At 39.0% G+C, this 16116-nt stretch overlaps 1 protein-coding gene and 1 non-coding gene across 2 annotated transcripts; one reads left to right on the top strand and one right to left on the bottom strand.

Annotated features, from left to right (window-relative positions):
- Window positions 1–7153: 7153 nt before the first annotated feature.
- Window positions 7154–7260, bottom strand: LOC121797555. Its single transcript, XR_006049916.1, has one exon. It is a non-coding gene; the product is annotated as a small nucleolar RNA R71 (small nucleolar RNA).
- Window positions 7261–11362: 4102 nt separating this feature from the next.
- On the top strand, window positions 11363–14072 carry LOC121797474 (mitochondrial substrate carrier family protein B-like). Its single transcript, XM_042196236.1, has 7 exons — window positions 11363–11766; window positions 11924–12100; window positions 12193–12342; window positions 12663–12764; window positions 12860–12930; window positions 13014–13081; window positions 13441–14072. The coding sequence occupies exons 1-7, from the start codon at window positions 11590–11592 to the stop codon at window positions 13677–13679; spliced, it is 984 nt and encodes a 327-aa protein (XP_042052170.1). The 5' UTR covers window positions 11363–11589; the 3' UTR covers window positions 13680–14072.
- Window positions 14073–16116: the final 2044 nt, after the last annotated feature.

The raw sequence follows: 16116 nt of genomic DNA, 5'->3' as shown, positions 1-16116 counted from the left end.
TGCCCCGGATATAAATAAGACCTAGGGTTCGACTTCAAAAATGATTCCACACGCCCAATAAGAGTTTTTAAAGGTTTTGAGGGTAGATTGAAGAGACGGAGAGTCACAATCATCAACAAGTTTGAAGACGAAGACGATTTACCATTCAATCCACCCTTGGGAGTATCTTCATTAGTTTTCCTATGTCCAATTCATTTCTATGGATTCCTCTTGTGAATTTGAGTTGAATATGAGTAGCTAAATCTTTTGTAGAGTTCAAGGACTTTTGATTACCTATGCTCTTGTGATTTCTTTGTGCCATTCTTGTGCTTTTTCAATTCAATTGCTTAGCTACCAATTGAGTTTGTTGGCCTAGTTTTGAGTAATCGAGAGATACTTAATTAGGAGTGATAAAAGAATGAACAACACCTAGATAATTTGCATTCGAGAGAAGAAATTCTAGAGTGAGGGCTTGAGCCTTTTTTTTAAAGGAGTTAGTTGTGAAGTATTAGAAGGAGACTTCAATATTAATGGTTAATCAGCGGATTGAGTGCACTCGAGAGGGGGCTTAGCCTAGATTCGCAGCTTTCCTAGTAATCCTGAAGACTTCAATTGGGTAATCTAAGTTGTTGAATTGGTTGCATTGTGTTCTTTGTAATTGGATCCAAGACTCTACCTTATTCTCTTATTTGAAACTTATCTTTTGTTGCGTGCTTTCAGTTCGTTTATGTTTAATAGTTTTCTAAAATCAAACCAAACTGTTCGGATTGTCTAGATAGTACTTAAAGTCGGTTCATGGTACTTGAGTTTGCACAATTTGTCTCTATGGGATACGATACTCTTACTTGTTTTATGCTACACTAGCCCCGGACACTTGCGGGTATTTCTTGGGTTAAAAAAAATTCGAGTCAGTGATGCGCTCCAAGTACGCGATTTGCCGTTGGTCGTTGGCAAACACCGGTTCATCTAAAATATCAACCCAACACTTCGTCAAGAGAACGGTTTCTTCGGGGCTATAGTTCGTCCTCCTTAGGGCTAATTCTTCGTTCTTCTCCGGAGGCGGCAACTTCTCGGCTCTGTGTCTGTATCTCTTCTTGCTCTCCTTGGGGGCGGACTCCGAGGCGGTGGCGGCGCAGGCGTGGGTGGGGGACGACTCCATGTCGGACAACCTGTACGAATCTGTGTTGAAATTCAGATAGTATTGGGTGTTGGAGTCAAATGGCCGGTATTCGTCAGGGTCTGTACCCAGCCACCGTGCACCTCCGTCGAGACTATTCGGATTTGGAAAATCACTCGGATTCATAATTGAAAATAGAGGAAGAGAAGAGTAAAATAGAAGTGGTGAAGAGTGAAATAGAAGTGGTGAAGTGTGGTATATATATACATTTTTGAAGAAAAAAAAAGCAAAACGCGTTGCATCGTCCGCGGTATCGTCCGCGTGACTCGCAATGGAGCGGACGATGCGTGTTCTGAGGCACATCGTCCGCGAACGATGCATTGGGCGGATGATGTGGATGCTCTTAGTATTGTCCCTAGCATGTGGATTTCACTCCCGATTGCAATAATTTCACAAATTTGTTGACAACTTTATTAGTTGCGTAGAAAGAATCATATTCTTCTTACATTGAGGCTATGTTTGGGAACATAAAATTGGAGGTGTGGGATTGGAATTGGAGTCTTCAATTCCAAATCCAATGTTTGGTGCCATAAAAATATTTGGATTTGGAATTGAATTGCAATTCTAAATCTTTCAATTCCACAATTTGAATTTATATCAAAAGTAGAAAATTGGAATTCCAAATAGTTACATTTGTTTACTTTATATCCATAATACATCCTTCACACACTACATACATTTCACACGCACTACACACTTCTCACACTACACACATTTCATAAACTATACCAATTTCACACATTTCACGCACTACACACACTGCACGCATTTCACACACTACGCACATTTCACACACTACACACTAAACAAATTTCACACACTACACGCATTTAACACATTACACGCACTTTACTCACTACACGTATTTCACACATTTAACACACTACTCAAATTTCACGCATTTCACACACTACACGCATTTCACACACACTACACACACTTCACACAATTCACACGCTACATGCACTTCAGATACACTACAAAAATTTCACACATATTTTTTAAGTTTTTACATTTTTTCCAATCCGAATTGAACCGCATCGAGAAATTTAAATTTTCAAAAAGTTTAAATTGAACCAAACTGAATTAAATTTGAAATTTCAGTTTGTGAATAGTGAGTGTGCAACGTGTGTATGATACGCTCGGATTTTGCACTGTTTTAAGGCCATTATTTGGTGTATTTTGAGTGTCAAAGTTGAATTACATGTCCATTATTTACATATTTTTATCTATTTTGGTATTTTGACGTGTTTTGTAAGAAATGTGCACAATAGAGCCTAAAAAGATAGCAAAAAGTCGAAGATGGAAATCTGGAGTATTCGAGTTATCAAGCGGTCCGCTGCAACTCAGCCAGTGACCGCTGGCCGCCAACGATCGCTGAACCAGTAGCGGTCCGCTTCAGAAAAGTTGAGCTGAGAAGAAGAACACGCCCAGCGACCGCTGGGTTGTGCGCAACGACCGCTCCGGAAGATCTAGTAGCTACAGGATGAATTCCAGACCGCTGAAACAAAGTACAACGACCGTTGTTTAAGAGACAGAAGCTACGGAACACATTGCAGCGGGCCGCTGAACAAAGTGCAGCGGTCCGCTGGGAAAGCGTGGCGAACAGATGACAAACTCATAGTTTAGAATTGTTATAGAGGTGATTAACCCATGTTTTTGTTGAATTAAGGTGTTTATTATATGTTTTCACCCATTTAGTTATCAATTAGATGAAATAATGAGTTTGTTGGAGTTTTGAAGTAAAAATAGGTTAAAACAGGTTTAAACGAGGCTGATTCCAGAGAAGAAACCCGGCCGGGTGTTTTCTATGTGGTTACAGGCTCTAGAGAGAAGACCCGGCTGGGTGTTTCTCCATTTACAAATCACCCGACCGGGTGTTTAACCCTGATTTTCACTCCGAATATAAAAGGGGGAATTCACACATTTGAGCCCTAACTCCCACACTACAAAATCAAGAGCTGAAACAAGAGAATGAAGAGGATTTGAAAGCCAAGGAGCTTCTCCTCTCAAGAGATTGAAGGAGAAGACTCCCCACCATCAATCCCACCTATAGGGAGTTCTAGTTTATCTTTCTATTATGTTATTTTTCCATTTCCTTTGTAATTCCTTTTGTTTTGACTTTGATCATGAGTAAGGCTGTCAAATCGGATACCCGCGGGTACCCGACCCGAAAATAAAAAAACTGCTACCCGATACCCGATCCGAAAAATTTTTCGGGTACCTGGATACCCGATTCGGGTATCCATTCTTGAAAAATCGGGTACCCGATCCCGATTTTTAAAAAAAATCTTATTTTTTACACCTGCGTTGCTTCTATAATTTGGCTGTAAAGGCAACCATGCAATTCCTTTGTTAACCAATCAACTATCATAGTTTACACCCCGATTTCTTCCAAAATCAATTGAGAATGAACGCAATAGAATGCTCAAATGCAAGAACAACTCGCAAGCTTAGTCACTGTATGTATAACCACCATTCAAGAATCAAATGCAGCCCTCCTAAAACTGCAAGAACAACTCGCCACCTCGTGTAAACTGAAGCAACATTCGTACCTTCTTCAATCTTCAGATGGCGGAGGCGGCGGAGGGCGGCGGTGGCGGGGCGACCACTGCTAGGGCCGCGCGGGCCGAGAGGGAGAGCCGGAGAGGGCTTAGCGGAACGTCTGCGTGTGGGAGAGGGAAGAGCTGAGGAGAAGACGACAAGCTCGTCAGTGCAGGCGGTTGTGCTCAGGTGGTGGTGCTCGTCGTCGGTGGGTCGTGGGTGAGGGTGAGAGGCGCAGCCTAGAGGGAGACGGAGTGAGACATGGAGCGACAGGTCAGGGAGTGTAACTAATGTGTAGAACGTTAGAACCCTAATTCAATTAATTGATAAATGTGACAAATTAAATAAAACATTAGTAAAATTATTATAATTTTCGGGTTTTCGGGTATTACCCGATCGGGTATCGGGTTACCCGATACCCAAAAATCCCAATAACCCAATACCCGATCCCGACCCGAAACCCGATTTTTCGGGTATCGGGTATCCAATTACCCAATTTTTTCGGGTTCGGGTATCGGGTATCCAATACCCGATATCCAATTTGACAGCCCTAATCATGAGTAACTAGATTTCTTTAGGGATTTGGTGAAGTTTGTATGGAATCCATGGGTTGAACCTGTTGGAAATATTGTAGCCTTTACACGGGAAAACTCTTGCTATTACAAAAGAACAAAACTGGAAGGTAAATATAACAATAAAAATTACAACGAAAGTAAAGAGATGCAAACTATAGTATTCTTCAAGTCGAGTCGAGGTGACCCTCTCTCCGCAAGACGAAATACGCCCCGGCTAGTGCTCACGGATTGGCGTAATGTCCCCAAAGATGAAACGACTTTCCTCCTATCGAGTTGAAGCACCTCAAACTCGTAGGCACCGGCGAACTTGAATTGAAGGCGAGAACCGAGCTATGCAATGCGAACTAGAATGCTTAAACTAGAGAAAGAAGATAGTGTAAGTTGTGGTGTGTTCTCAACTCTCAAGACTCCACCTATTTATAGGATAGGAGTGCCTATTTGAAGAGTCTTTGCAATAAGGTACCTCATAAACATTTTGGAGGTTACCACAAGATGAAAGGCCAAAGCCTAGCCTTTTCAAATTGATGCACGTTATTCTTACAGAACCTAGATTTATGCTTATCTATCTCATTGTGTTGGTTTTGTTGGTTATTGGGCTTTTATTATCCAATTGATTAGCTACCAATTTGATATATCTTGTTCTAATTGTTGACATTGAGAAATGCATGATTAGAATGATTAGGTACACAACAACTTTGTGCCTTACATGTGATCGAGAGATGCATGAGCTAGAGAGAGGGCTTGGGTCCGTTGTTTTAGGGAGTCAATCTCGAATTGTATGGAGTATACTCCTACACTAGAGATTGATCCACATGTTAGATGCACCCGAGAGGGGGTCTAACCAATCTTCCCGACTTTCCTAGCCACACATGAGACCCAATAGATGAGCATGATTCCTAGGTGATACCCGTGATCCATACCGACGGATCCATATCCCTACATTTCCCAATTTGTGTGAAAATCATCTTTTATTTGCTTTACTTAGTTAATTTGCCTTTATTGCTTATTTGTTCTTTAATCTTAGTTAAGAAAACCAAAAACCCCTTTTATTAGTCTAGATAGTGTTCAAAGTTGCATCATAGCACTCAAACCGGCTTTTAGTCTTCGTGGATCGATAATTTTAGCATGTCAAGTGCTACTTATCCTGTACACTTGTGGGTGACACTTTTGATTGCAAAATTAGCACGAGTCAACAGATTTGACCTACTTTCTCTCCAATATTTACCATACTGTGCTGAATATTTTCCATAATTATGGAGCACGAAAATAAGGCTATAAATACCCCCTCAAGCTTCATCAATTGAATCTCTTTTGCTGCATATTTTCCAGAGTTATTTTGAGAGTTCTTCCATTTTTCATCAAGTTCAAGGTGTTTGAAGAAGGATTCAAGAGAAGATCAAGGCTACAAAGATTCAACCTTTCGGTTTTATCATTTTAGTTCTTTTGTTTTCTATGTTTTCCCTACAAACTATTTTTTTAGATTATTCTTTCATGTGTAACTAAACTCATAGATTTCTAGGGATGTGTTAGTAGCGACTTTGGTTATACAATTCCTATTTAGTTAATATCCGTTTTGTTTATTACTTCGTTAATATTCTAAGTGTTGGATAATTGCTTCACGTTTGAGTGAAACATTATGTGATGATCTATTGGCTTGCTACATAATTGTGAGAAGAGGTTGAGGAGCTAGAAGAGCTTAGTTGACGTTAAAATTAACTTCCCTTAAAATGACACTGTTAATTGAGAGCGAGAACATTAAGAGTCTTATGATCTTTTAGGAGTTATTAATCTAGGATTGATGCCCCTAGTGTCTATAATCCACTTTGTGCCACATGGACAATATATTTGCGACTCGTTCTAGTGAAATATGAACTTTACTAGGGTGTTGTAGTTGGAATTTGTATAACCATAACTGTGAAAGCACATCCCTGGAATTCCCTTATCTCATTTGATTTCTCTATGTATTTTATCTGCAATCATACATTCTTTTGTTTTTACAAGTTTTATTTTCAAAAAAAATCCAAAACCTTTTGTTTCTCCAAATAGTAGAAGAAGCCTAGTAGAATATAGACAATTTGTGTTCGTTTTCCCTGTGTTCGATATCCGATACTAACCTTTACCTATACTATATATACCATGTATACTTGCAGGATTATTTAGTGCTAATAAAAAGTGCATCAAGTTTTTTGTGCCGTTGCCGGGGATAACTTTCACTACGTGATTGATATCTTTAAACACATTATTTTACTACTTTGGATTGTATTATTTTTAGTTTTTAATTTTTGTTTATTTTATTTCCTTCAGGTCGTGCATGCGAACGCGCTCTGGGAAGGAAATCTTAGAGCCTATCGATCAAGAAATTGAAAAGACTCGTAGGAGAATAAGAAATGATCAAAGCACGATGGGTGACAACACTAGAGCAAAGATAGAAATGCTGCAATTCCTGGCACAACAGCTGTCAGATGAGAAAGCCGTGGAGAAGGCGGCTAGGGAGGAGCAAGAAAGGAAGGACAAGGAGATAGTGCCGGTGATGCATATGTTCAACCATGGCAACGTACTTACCATCCCTGAGGGCCCTCGGATTGATGCAAACAATTAGAGCTGCGGATACCCCTTATACAAAAGGGTGGAACTATATCAGTTTGCAGGAAGAGCCACCGAGGATGCCAACCGCGACCTTACAAAGTTCGTGGAGATTGCGAACACTCTCAAGTTGAATGTTGTCGACGACGATGCCATAAAGGTAAGACTCTTTCCATTCTCTTTAATTGATTCTGCTAAGGAATGGTTTGAGTGCGTGCCTATAGAGAAAGTCTCTACATGGATGGATATAGTGGCGGCCTTCCTCGACAAATATTATCCACCGGGGACTATCTTAAAGCTCAAAAGCGAGATCTTCCAGTTCGTACAAGGTCATGACGAGCCTCTTTATGAAGCAGTCGCACGTTGCAAGGGCCTCCTCCACAAATGCCCCAACCATGGTTTCTTTGTGGACCACCAGGTAGACATTTTATACAATGATTTTACTGAGAGGATTGCTACCATGTTTATAAAGATTTAATTTCATTTCCTGACTGAAAAATATCTCAAAATTTATAATAGTTTTGCTTCATTTATAACACTTAGAATGTACTTATAAATACTTATATCCCGGAAGTTTTTAAAGATTTAATTTCATTTGAAATTATTTTTAATTTTGTCATTCATATCTTTTTGCTTCATCTATAACATTGAGAATGTAATTTTTCAATTACTCACAAATATTTATATACCAGAAGTTTCTAAAGATTTAATTTCATTTGAAATTATTTTTAATTTTGTCATTCAAAATTTTCCCATTACTTATCTTACAATCTAGACCTATGTCATAAATGACACAACAAAGCCTTCAATCATTGGAATATCTCTCTTCCCTAAATTAGATTTTAATACTATCAAACTTATCATACTTTTTCTAATATTGTAATCCCTTCGTCCTATTACATGGGTGACACATTTTTCTTAGCATAGAAATTTAGGTAGGTGTGTTTAATTGTTAAACAAAGAGAATAAAATATTGAGGGAGAAAAAAGCATAGAGAAAAAGTAGGAGAGTAGATAATGTAAGAGAGAGATAGAGTATTATTATTTTAACATAAAAGAAAATATTTCACTTAAAATGAGACGGTCTAAAATGGAATATGCCTTCTTAGTGGGACGGAGTAGTAGTTTTTAAAAGCAAGTTGCCTATTTTACAATTTCATTATTAGTAGGTTAAGTGCATGTTTGGTAGGCACATTAAATTAGCACAAGATAATTAATTAAGATGAGCTTTAAGATAAGGATATGTTATCTCACTCTTTTGGGCTGTTAAATAATTCACCCTTTTGAACTAATTTGCTTCGGGCTTCAGTGGGCCGAGATGGACTTTGATGGCCTAACATGGACCTTATTTATCTACCAAACTGCCAAATAAGTTATGTAATTCATATATCTTGGTCTTATCTAGGCTACCAAACAAACACTTACCCATAATAACTATGCGAACTCAGTATATGTGAATCAAAAGGGTTGTTTAGTTGTAATGTCAACTTCTGACTAAATGTCACGTCTAATTTTGTATCTTATTCGATTACATTTTTTCAAATAGCCGGTCTGTGACAATGTATTTTGACTCATTTCTACAATGTCAAAATTACATTGTATCTCATGATTATTAATATCTCATCCACTCTTACGACTAATTTAATACACCACTCATTCCATAAAATAGAGACATTTGGGATGACACGCGTTTTAATGCGTAATTAATAAAATAAGAGGGAGATAGAAAGAAAAGTTATTGGAGTACGTTTGTGGAGAATTAGAGAATCCACAACCGTGCTCTTGCCAGCGGCACGGTTGTGGGCCCGGGCGGTACTATTCATGCCTGCTCTCTGGCAAGAGCACAACACCCACAACTGTGCTCTTCCGCAAGGACGAACACAATTAATTTAAAATTCAATTAAACAATAACATTTCCATAATATTAAAATTCATTTAAAAACCACAATAAATATTACAAATGACAAATAAAATTAAACATTACATAATTAAAATCCTAAAAATGAAAAATTACATAATTAAAATCCTAAAAATTAAAAATTACATAATTAAAATCCTAAAAATTAAAAAAACCACTACTCGTTGCCGAATTTCGCCCACATGTGGTTGATTAGGTCTTCTTGTAGTTGATTGTGGATTCGAGTATCGCGCATTGTGTGTCTTGTCTCGATCCTCTGGCCAACCGTCGTATGCTCGCCTCGGCGTGGGGGAGACCTCGCTGTTGAGCTTCCGGCTTCGTCCTCGTCGTAGAAGCTAGCCGCCCTCGGCCCTTCGTCGGCTATAATCATGTTGTGTAATATAATACACGTGAACATGATGTCGGCGATATTATTCATGTACCACAGCCGAGCCGGGGCCTTCACAATGTTGAATCGAGCTTGAAGGACCCCGAAGGCTCTTTCGACGTCCTTCCGCGCTGACTCTTGACGCTGCGCAAAAAGAACCCGTCTCGGGTCGTGCGGGTTGTGGAGCGTCTTCACGAACGTCGACCACCTTGGGTAGATACCATCGGCGAGATAGTAACCCATGCGGTATGTATTTCCGTTGATGGTAAAGTCGATCGCCGGTGCTACACCATTCATCACATCATTGAAGAGTGGTGAAGAATAGAGCACGTTCAAGTCGTTGTTGGATCCGGCAACGCCGAAATATGCATGCCAAATCCATAGGCGATAGTCGGCGACCGCCTCAAGGATAAGTGTTGGGCCGCCGCCTTTGTGACCGCTTAAGTGTTGCCTCCTCCAAGCAGTCGGGCAATTCTTCCACCTCCAATGTATGCAGTCAATGCTGCCAAGCATTCCGGGAAAGCCATGGACTGATTCGTGAAGACGAAGCAACCGTTGGCAATCATCGGTAGTGGGTGCCCGAAAGAATTCATCCCCAAAAGCAGAACGAATGCCCTCGCAAAAATTCTTTAAACAAAGGATTCCAGTGGACTCACCGATATGTAAATACTCGTCGAAGATGTCGGCCGTTTGCCCAGTAGCGAGTTGTCGGATGGCACACGTACACTTCTGCAACGCCGTGATACTTTGCCGGCCGGCTGCATCTACACTTGTTTGAAAGTATTCAACACGTGCGGACAATGTGTTGACAATTCGCATGAACAAGCGCTTTGACATGCGAAAACGGCGCCTGAAGTAATCTGCCGGAAACCGCGGATGGTCGGCAAAGTAGTCGGCAACGAGCCTTTCGTGGGCTCCCTCCCGGTCACGATGGATGTAGCGGCGATTTGATCTAGTGCGTTGAGGAGGATGAGCGGGGGTATTCGCCGCGACATATGCTTTGTAAGCGGCACGATGTTGTTCGTAGTATTCTTGTTCTTCGCGCTCCGCTTCCGCCATGAGATGAGTGAAATCCATTTGATGTTTTGAGTGAATGTTGAATGTGTTGATAGTTTGTATAAGAATTATGAATGAGAGATGAATGAGAGATGAATTGATGTGATAAATGAGTGATGAATGTGTGTATTTATAGATGATTTTGGGGGAAAAAAAATTAAAAAAATTCAGAAAAAACGGGAAAAAACGGCCATATTTTTGGGATTTGGAGAATATTTTTTTTTATTTTTTAGCATAATTTATAATTAAATACCGATTTTTTTTAAAAAAATAAAAAATGTTTAAACACAACGGCTATGCCGTTGACGAATGGGAGCGCGCCACGTGTGCGTCCGCTGGCACGGACGTGCTCGATACATCGAGCAGCGCTGTGCCTGCGGCGCGAGCGCAGCGGCGGCGGATGGCGTCCGTGCCAGCGGCGCGGACGGCGGTGGCGACGGACGCCACCGCTGCGCATGCTCTTAGTCTCTTATTAGAGACCCAATAGTATTTTTATAGAACAAATCAAAATGGAAAAAGTATCTATTTTTATGGGACGGGGGAAGTACTAGACAAATCTAATTCTGACTCATATCTCAATGTTATGCTCACCCATCCCATAAAAATAGTCTTCTTTTTCCATTTTTGTCCGTCCCACAAAAATAGCTCATTTCTATTTTTGGTAAGTTTTTTTTCTCTTATAAGGTGAGTCTCATTCTTCTCTAACAATACTTCAATTACTTTTTCTTTTTACAGCTCTTCTACTTTACCAATTTCACGTTAAAATCCTTATCGTCTCCATCCCAATTTTTTTTTTGAAGGGAGAGAGTATTGTTTAGTTGTTCGAACACCACCACGCTTTATATAAAAATGACTAGTTGTTGAAGCCAGTAAAAAAAGTAGAAGAATACTTCTTGGGAAAAAATAAAAAATATAAGAAGATTATAAATTAGAACTAATATAGAATATTTTACTATGTGACCGATTAAAAACATTTCTAAATGAGATTTATTTATTGAAGAAAAGGGGTCCAAAAAAAAAAGCGGGTAAAGTTGAGGTGGGTTGAGTATTTGGGTTAAATAATGATTTTGGGCCTAGCATTGATTTTTATAATTTGGGCGGGCCTTAAGTCGTTGCGTTTCCAAAAATTGCTTGCTTTGTGCGCAAAACATATTCAAACTAATATTCCTCGGAATAAACCCAAACTAGGGTTTTTCCACAGGGCTTTACAGTAAGTATCTTCTCATGATTCAAAGATCTCCCGTCTCCGCAACGAATAAGGAGTTCGATGGGCTTCGTCGCCGACAATCTGGAATCGGATCTTCCAGAATATTTTTTCGGAAGATCTGTGGCGTTCTAGTGGAAAATTACTTGCTGCATTTTTTTTTTAATTTTATTTTCTGCTGGAACTGATGGAAGCTAGGGTCGGGGTGGATGGCGCGAGGAAGTTTCTACACCAACAACCGCGGCCGCAGCAGCCGCAAATATCGCAGATTGGCACAATTCCGCAGCTCCTTGCCGGTGGCATCGCCGGAGCTTTCAGCAAGACCTGCACTGCTCCCCTAGCCCGGCTCACCATCCTGTTTCAGGTTAATTACTTGTTTTCCAACCTGTTGTAGGAAAACTCTTTTCTGGTTAGGTCAATACTTAATTCGTCGTTATTTAGTTAATTGGGTTAACAGTGTATAATTGAAGCTTGATTTTATGATGGTTACTAACCAATTTAATTTTGTAATCTCCTGGTAGGTGCAAGGCATGCATTCGGATGTTGCTATATTGAGTAAGCCTTGTATATGGCGCGAGGCATTGCGCATAGTGAATGAAGAAGGTTTTAGAGCCTTCTGGAAAGGGAATTTAGTTATTATAGCTCATCGTCTTCCGTATTCTTCTGTCAACTTCTATTCTTATGAACAATACAAAAGAGTGAGTAAATTCATTATGGGAGAATATTGCATTTCTGAAATGGACGAAGCTTGTTCACGCGTTGACAATAGATGTATTTTTGCTTCCCCCAGATTTTAAGATTAATACCGGGTCTTGAAGGCCAGGGAGAACATCCACATGCAGATGCTTTTGTGCATTTTGTTGGTGGTGGCTTGGCAGGAATGACTGCTGCTTCTGCTACGTATCCTTTAGATCTTGTCCGAACAAGGCTGGCAGCACAGGTAAACTATTGCATTACTGAAATTGAAGGTGAAATAGGAAAAAGAACTGGAAAGAGCGGAAAACTTTAATAGGTAAAAGAAATGAAGATAACTACAAAATGTGTGACTTTATCTTGTTTAAGAATTAAGAGCTTGGTTTGCAGATGTTTTCTTTACTAATGGAGACATGTCTTCTGATAATTAAACCTTGTACTATAAAGTGTCCTTTTTTTGACAGTGGTTGAAGCATTATGACCGCTAAACTGCAAATTTTTTCTCGCATGCCCATCTTTTGAATTGATAATGAATTAAAATTTTGCTTTTTCTTTTGAAAATTGTAGAGGAATAACATATATTATCAAGGCATTAGGCATTCAATTCGTACCATCTGCCGAGACGAAGGATTTTTTGGCCTCTACAAAGGGCTAGGGGCAACATTATTGGTACCTTTCTTTCCTTCCATTATGTCTTGTGTTCTATAGCTTTCAAACTATCTGTAGAGATCTTGATTTCATTTAATTTATTCTTTTGGCTGCAGGGAGTTGGGCCCAGTATAGCAATAAGCTTTTCGGTTTATGAGAGTTTGAGATCTTTCTGGCTTTCTCGCAGGTAAGGGAAACTGATTTTACTTTGATTTTGGGCATCCTTTCTTCATATATAAATGGGCTAAAGTATTCTTTATTTTTAACTAGGCCTGATGATTCTAATGTATTGGTGAGCCTTGCTTGTGGTAGTCTTTCTGGCATTGCATCGTCAACAGGTGGGCAGCTTATAATGGTGATCGAGTTATTTATTACGACTAGAAGCATTTCTATTTTAATGCTAGTTTTTTCGCATGCAAAATGATTGCAACAGCCTGCTGGATGTTCTGTTTTCTTGACTATGGTACAAATGTGGTCCAAAAAACTAGTTGCCTTTAGGAGTGATAACTGTGTATCACATAGTCAAATTTGAAGTGATGCTACACATTAGATTTTAAGCAAGGAAACCCTCATGTTCAACACCTGTTAACTTTGTGCAATAATTAGGGCATGGAATATTTTAAGTGATCAGTTTGAGCAATTGTCCGAATCTGAAGGAGAACAAGTCACTAACCTGACATACTCTTTTTGGCTGCAGCGACATTCCCTTTGGACCTCGTAAGGCGAAGAATGCAATTGGAAGGTGCTGCTGGCCGAGCCCGAGTGTACAAAACTGGATTATTTGGAACTTTGAAACACATAATCTGTTCTGAAGGCCTCCGCGGTATGTATAGAGGGATAATGCCTGAATACTACAAGGTTGTTCCAGGTGTCGGCATTGTTTTCATGACATATGAAACATTGAAGAAACTTCTAGCACAAGGGCTGTTCAGTTAGTTTGAGCGTGTACTGATTTGGTTATCGATGTCCTTAAACCCTTGTCCCTAAGGGGAACGCCTAGGGCCAGTTTTGATTTAAATTGTAAGAAATGTTACTAATATAGGTAGATAACTCTCATTTACAGAGGTAAATTGTGTTGCTGCCAAGGACGACATATCCGAGTGTAAAGTCTACTGATTCTTGATTTAGCAATCGATGCATTACCATAGCGAGCATTTTGTTTTCTAGTTTTAGGTCCTCTATCTTATTGATGAATTAGGTCATCAGTAGATTTAGCTATAACTTTTTTCAAATGTTGTCACACAGATAGTATTATATGAACTGAGCTATTCAGCTCTGTTGCTTTGTATTATTGCTAGTGAGATAATTTAATTCATTACATTTGTTTAATTGTTATACTACTACTGTTATTCAATTTCTTCCGTGAATTTCATGAGAAGATCGTGGATGTAATCAGTCCCATTTGTAGTTGTATTCTTTCAGATCACTAAGTGCCGTTTAAGATTGTGTATACAAACGCTCTTTTTATAGGACTGTTACTATTATTCATTTATACTCCCTTCATCCCATAAAAAAATGAGTATTTTTGTTTTCGTTCATCCCATAAAAATATGAACATTTCCATTTATAGAAAGTTGTCCCCAACTTATTAATATATACATCAATTTATTTACAATTTATACCACTAGGGTCTATCATTAAACACTAACACCATTTCAATTACTTTTATTCTATCTTTCTTAATTTATCAATTGTACATTAATTTTAGTGTCATTTGAAATGCACATATTTTTATGAGACAAAAGGAGTAATAAAGATCAGTTATAGTAGTATTTATTCTCTTTCTGCAAACTTTCTGATAAAACTTGAATCTTTGCCATTAACCTAAAAATATAGATCGAATCATGTAACTATTATATTAAAAATAAAACTTGTTTCCAGTTTAGTTTTCTACCAAAAAAGAGGGAGTATTTATTTTCGGTTAGGATAATAAACAATATCAAGTCTTGTTTTTTTTTTGTTTTCTTTTCCACGTCGATTTTGGATTAATATTTCTTCACCATTTTTAGCACCTTTGTTGGTTTACAGAAGATCGAAATGCAACAAGAATGTTGTTTTGGGGGACCAGCATGCAAATCATCAACCTAATGAAAGTGGAATAAGCTTCCACATATTCCCTTCTGAAGCTGAGAATTTTGAGTTTTCTAATCACAATTCGACTTTAAGTCCATTGTTATGATGTGAAATTCCGATTTGATGCATCCCTCTCTATCAAATGTTGATGTGTGTGACCTGATCGAGTTGCATCAGATTCTGCAAATAACTTTGGCCCTCAAAAGATGACAACACTTTCGATACACAAAGCTTTTTCGCATCAAAGCAGAAATAGAGATATCTGGAAGGACTATTGTGATGCTCAAAGTGAGCGATCGATACAGAAAATAGAAACCCAAGAAGCTTGTCGATTACTTAACTGTTGGAAATATTGCAGCCTTTACACGGGGGCAAACTCTTGTTATTACAAAAGAACAACAAACTAGAAGGTAAATAAAACAAAGTAAATACGATAAAAGAACAAGATGCAAACTATGGTCTTCTTCAAGTCGAGTCGAGGTATCCCTCTCTCTGCAAGACGAGATACGCCCCGCCTAGTGCTCACAGATTGGCGCAACGTCCCCAGAGATGAAACGACTTTCCTCCTACTGAGTTGAAGCACCTCAAACTCGTAGGCACCGGCGAACTTGAATTGGAGGCGAGAACCGAGCAATGCAATGCTCCTAAGTACAAACTAGAATGCTTGAGAGCTAGAGAGAAGAGAGAATGATTTGTTTGTGTGTTTCCACTCTAAGAGCAAGCCTATTTATAGGCTAGAGAAAGCATTTGAAAGACCTTGCAATCAAGTTATCTCTTTATGTATTTTGGGGTTATCTAAGATGCAATCGACTGTTTTAGGGCCTTTTGCAACTTGTTTCGGAGGAGACACTTCTACCTTCGCTAAGCACCCCCACACTTTGAGGTATGAATACGAAGGTTTCTTGCCTTTCCACAACTCATAAGGAGTCACATCCCTATTTTTTAGTGGAATTTTGTTCAGGATATGATTCACTGTTAACACAACCTCCCTCCATATGTTCTGGGATAAGCCAGAATTAATCAACATAGCATTCATCATCTCTTTAAGTGTTCGATTTTTTCGTTCAGCAACTCCATTTGACTGGGGAGAATATGGGGCCGTTATTTGGTGAATTATACCACTTGCATGACATAATTCTGCAAACGGGGCTACATACTCAGCACCTCTATCACTTCGAACACACTTAATTCGACAATTAAGTTAATTTTCGGCTTCATTTTTGAAGTCTTTAAACGCTTCAATTGTCTCATCTTTACTTCTTATTAATTAAATGTAACAATACCTTGTGCAATCATCTAT

This window comes from Salvia splendens, chromosome 3, assembly GCF_004379255.2.
Source record: "Salvia splendens isolate huo1 chromosome 3, SspV2, whole genome shotgun sequence".
NCBI classification, from domain to species: domain Eukaryota; kingdom Viridiplantae; phylum Streptophyta; class Magnoliopsida; order Lamiales; family Lamiaceae; genus Salvia; species Salvia splendens.
Note: the sequence above shows the minus strand (reverse complement) of the source record. Positions and strands in the feature narration are given on the sequence as shown.